Source organism: Silene latifolia, chromosome Y (assembly GCF_048544455.1).
Source record: "Silene latifolia isolate original U9 population chromosome Y, ASM4854445v1, whole genome shotgun sequence".
NCBI classification, from domain to species: domain Eukaryota; kingdom Viridiplantae; phylum Streptophyta; class Magnoliopsida; order Caryophyllales; family Caryophyllaceae; genus Silene; species Silene latifolia.
This window is the reverse complement of record NC_133538.1, coordinates 186,081,572-186,086,324: the sequence shown is the minus strand read 5'-3', so window position 1 is coordinate 186,086,324 and position 4,753 is coordinate 186,081,572. Positions and strand designations below refer to the sequence as shown.

General features: G+C 37.8%; 1 protein-coding gene across 1 annotated transcript; it reads left to right on the top strand.

Moving 5' to 3' along the window:
* Positions 1-2,527: 2,527 nt before the first annotated feature.
* LOC141629612 (secreted RxLR effector protein 161-like) lies at positions 2,528-3,268 on the top strand. The gene has a single exon (XM_074442588.1). It carries the CDS (start codon positions 2,528-2,530, stop codon positions 3,266-3,268), a length of 741 nt encoding a protein of 246 aa, XP_074298689.1.
* Positions 3,269-4,753: the final 1,485 nt, after the last annotated feature.

Sequence of the window (4,753 nt, the reverse complement as noted above, 5' to 3'; positions counted from 1 at the left end):
ATTATGCTGTTTTGGGACTGTTTTGAGACGGAAATTTGGGACTATTTTGACTCTGCCTTGCAGGTACTTCATGGCTGTTTTGGGTAGTCAGAATGAAGGTTGGGTGGTCTGTTTGGACAGTCGAAAATGATGGCTATATGGGCTGTCGTTGCGCAGTTTTGGGTGTCCTTTTTTTTGGTTGATAGTTTGAGCCGTTGGCTCCGTCTTGAGTGTATATGCTAGAACAATTTGGGTCATTTGTGTAGTAACTCCTGTCACGAAATGATGTGTGGAATGGACTGTGTTTGGGGCAGGGCTTTATGCTTTTTATTGCTCTGTTTTGGGCAGGAAATGTGGGTTGTTTGACACGGTTGTAGGGCCGCGACAAGGGCTGTCCACGGCCTGTTCTTGGGCTACTCATGGCTGCCCTGTTTGGGGCGGTTGTTTAGGTAGTTTTAGGAGCTGATTATGGTTGGATGGTGGTGGTTTTGGAGTGGTAACCGTGGGCGGGTTGGGCAGCAGCCTGCCTGGCCTAGGCAGCGCCCTGGCTGGGGATGGTTGTGGCCTGGCAGCGGGGCCAAGGCTGGTTGGTTGCGGCCTTGGTCACGGCTAGTTTTGAGTCGTGTTGGGTGATGTCCAAAGGGGTCTTGAGTCGTGGTTAAGGACTGTCTTAGCTTAGGGTGGTTTATTTGAAATATTATTAATTCCCGTCTCGTGCTTTATATAACTTAACTCGTTAATTATCAATCATTTACACATTGAGTTTATTGGACTCCACATAATTATTTTGTGGTACTCATTTGATTTAGTTTGTTGGGCTCAATTGATTCTAGTAAATGGGCTAGCTAAATTTAGTAATTTGGGCTAGTCAAGGTTATAATTCGTTTTGGCGCTAAATTGGTTTAATTAAAATATGATTAATTAACCCTCTCAATTTTCATATAACGTAATTAGTTAATATCGTTCATTTACGCATTTATTCTGTTGGACTTGTCACATGATTTATTTATTGGGCTTATCCTAGTCCATTCATTGGATTTCACATAATTTAATTATTGGGCTCATAAATGGGTCACTTGGACTTGGTCACATTTCATCCCGTATACTTCATATAACGTAAATTATTCATTATAGCTTATTATATTTTATTTAACCGGCATGTTAAATTATGAAACGGAATATTTATTATTATAAGACAAGTATGAGTTATTTATTAATAAATGGTTAATTTGGTGAAGAGTCATATTCTTAATAAGGCCTTGTATTGATCTGTTGTAAGAGTCTTGGTCCTATCGGATACTAGGGGTGAGCTATAAGCCCTCTAGGTGCGATATGATCGTCGGGATTGATGTTCCCATCCGTACTCATGGTGAGATGCAAGCCATAAGTATGAATGTGACATTAATGGTCCCGTGTCATATGATGTTTGCATGATCATTCTTACTCTTATTGTGACTCAAGTGTGACGTTTTACATTGTGTGACTACTTGACATTCCTTGTTTACCCCTTTCGGACCTTTGGTTACGAGTGTGTGCCATGTTTCCGGATTGGGTTATCTTTCCTCTTTCGGACCTTTGGTTACGAGTGTGTGCCATGTTTCCGAATTAGGATATCCTTCCGCCTTTCTTCGGACCTTTGGTTACGAGTATGTGCCATGTTTCCGATTAGAGGTTACTCGACCTTTGGTTGCGAGTGTGTGCCATGTTTCGAGTCTTGGATGCTATTGGTATATCGTTTGTCGAATCGGGTGACGTCCATCCCGAGAGTCTGGATCCAGGTTTAGACTAGGACCATATTATGATCGTCGTCCTACCAAGAGGTTGGAGTCTAGATGGTTTGTCTTGTGAGTTCATACTAAGTATATGTCTTACACTTGTTGAGTCGGTCAATATGGGTTGGTCGACTTGGTGATTCTATTTCCTTGATTGCATATTCATCCTCATACACCATGCCTATTCTACTAAGAAAGTATTATGCCTGTTTCACCACGGTTGTTCATTATATCTCCTTATTCTTCATTGTTCACATATGTTGCATGATTAATATGTTTGATTAAGTGTTGTTTGTTACCTGCATTTCGACATATTGTGGCTGGGAGAACCTTGAGTTACTCCCCACTGACTGTGGCGTTCATGTTTACATGAATGATAGGTGGTGAAGATGCTTATGTGGGGAAGACGTGTGGGCTAGCGAGAACTAAACCCTCGGACCTTAGTTTCTAGTTTAGAAACCTCTTATTTGTTTATTCGTGGGATATCTTTTCCCCGCCTTCTAGACTTGGGTTGTAATAACCTAAATTTGTCTATTATCGTTTTTGTTTCATTTCGTTTTTGGCACCCGCGTTTTAATCTTTAACTAATAATCTAAAAGTTTTTAAAATCTCACAATTTCCGCTTTAAATTTATTAGTTTTATTTTCCGCGTTATCGCGGGGTGTCACAGGAGAGGCGTCCTATGTGATCGGGGTGGAAATATCTCGAGACAGATCACAAGGACATTAGGGTTGTCTCAGAAAGCCTATATCATGAAGGTCTTAGAAAGATTTAACATGGTAAAATGTAATCCCAATGATGTTTCTATTCAGAAAGGGGATAAGTTCAGCTTAAGTATGTGTCCTAAGACTGAACTAGAACGAAATGCCATGAAAAACATTCCTTATGCATCTCTAGTTGGAAGCTTAATGTATGCACAAGTCTGTACAAGACCTGACATAAGTTTTGCAGTGGGTATGTTAGGTCGATATCAGTCCAATCCTGGAATGGGTCATTGGAGTGCGGCTAAGAAAGTTTTAAGGTACTTACAGGGAACAAGGGACAAAATGCTCACTTATAGACATACTGATCAGCTTGAGGTTATTGGATATGCTGACTCAGATTTTGGAGGATGTGTGGACTCAAGGAAAAGCACCTTTGGTTATGTGTTTGCTTTAGCTGTGGGGGAAATCTCCTGGAATAGTGCTAAACAGACGATTATTGCCTCATCCACTATGGAAGCTGAATTTGTAGCGTGCTTTGAGGCTACTATTCAAGATTTATGGTTGCGGAACTTTCTTTCAGGGATTAGCATTATGAATTCTGTTGCAAGGCCGCTGAAAATTTACTGTGATAATGCCGCAACTGTCTTCTTTTCGAAGAATGATAGGTATTCTAAAAGTATAAAACACATGGAAATGAAATACCTATCAGTTAAGGAGGAAGTTCGGAAAAACACTGTGTCAATTGAGCACATCACGACTAGTGCCAATATAGCAGATCCTTTAACTAAGAGGTTACCTCCAAAGACATTTTGAAAGCATGCTACTGATATGGGTCTGGAGGATAATCATTAAGGCTTTTCGTTTGTGTTAGGATCATGCTAGTGTTTTGTAATGATGACATTTATGTTTTGATTAATCAACTTATGTTTTCTTATGATGATGGTTTCCGAACGATTTTCTGTATCGTATTATTGTTGTTGTATACATTATTATTGCACGATTAACAAAATCAGTCCTTTTCCTCAAGGACATTATCGGGGATTATGTTTGCTCCTTGTACAGACTGATTATTCTAAATGATTGGTCCGTAGTACATGGAAGGACCACCTCTCTTGTATTGTAGTGTTTCCGCCATGACTCAACCAGTTGTTCGGAATGATCAAGGTAATTAAGATAAACCCATTATGTATTCATTTAGTTTTCTGCGCGACTTATTTCTCTGTTTGCACGTGACATTATGTTTAGGTCAGTAATATGGTCCAAGTGGGAGAATGTAAGAATTATCATATTAATTCTCTATTGTGTGGACCTAATTACTGACGTCAGTCACTCTAATAGATAATAGCTAAATATGATGTTTCGTGTTTTTAGTCGGAGTAATAGACTAAGTGGATTACGGTTAATGTTTACAGGCCATTAACATATTAGGCCCACTTATCTAATTATGCCCCTCCTGCCACCTATATAATAAAAGCTACACCTGTTTGTAGTTTTAACCTAATTCATATTCATTAAGAGAAACACACAAGAAGAGAATTAGAGAATAAGGAAGGCAGGAGAAGGCAAAAGATTGGAGTTTATCTTCTTGTTGATTTCAAGGATTCTCCTTATCAGATCTAATGACTACTTCACGTAAATACTCATCTGTAATTATCACTGCAATCAAGATCCTCTAAATTTATGTCTACAATTTAATGATCTGCATTAAAGAATATCATAACGCATATCCAAAGCTTTGCAATTGCAAATATGGTTCAGGATAGTTTTGTGTACATCATAACATCAATATCAAAATTGAACATCCCTTCGGATAGATTATTTGATCATTTTCCATTCACGAGCCCAAACATCTTTTTTTTTGTGCCTGAATTTCAAGGCAAACACTATTAGTACAAAATTACAAATGTAACTCTAAACCTCACTAAAATACAACTTGCTAGAACACAATCAGCACACATAAATACGTAATATAATTTCTATTTATATAACACAGCACATGCTTCTATAATATTAACGTAATCTATATGAAAACATAAAAAATACCCTAAGCTAGCACTCAAACATAAATCAGATCTAAAAAATTTATTCGTACATGCAATTTATATATAGTACTACAACAAAGTTATTTGAAGGGTGGTTAAACACTACTCGGTATTTTTTTATCTTATTGTTATAGTATTGTTATTGTTATTAAATTCACTGTGGTAGTAGAAAGAGACAATAACTCTTAATTAATTTTTTTTTAAAAAATATTATTTGAAAGTCATTCGTGAAGTTTGGATTCTCTATAATCGCTCG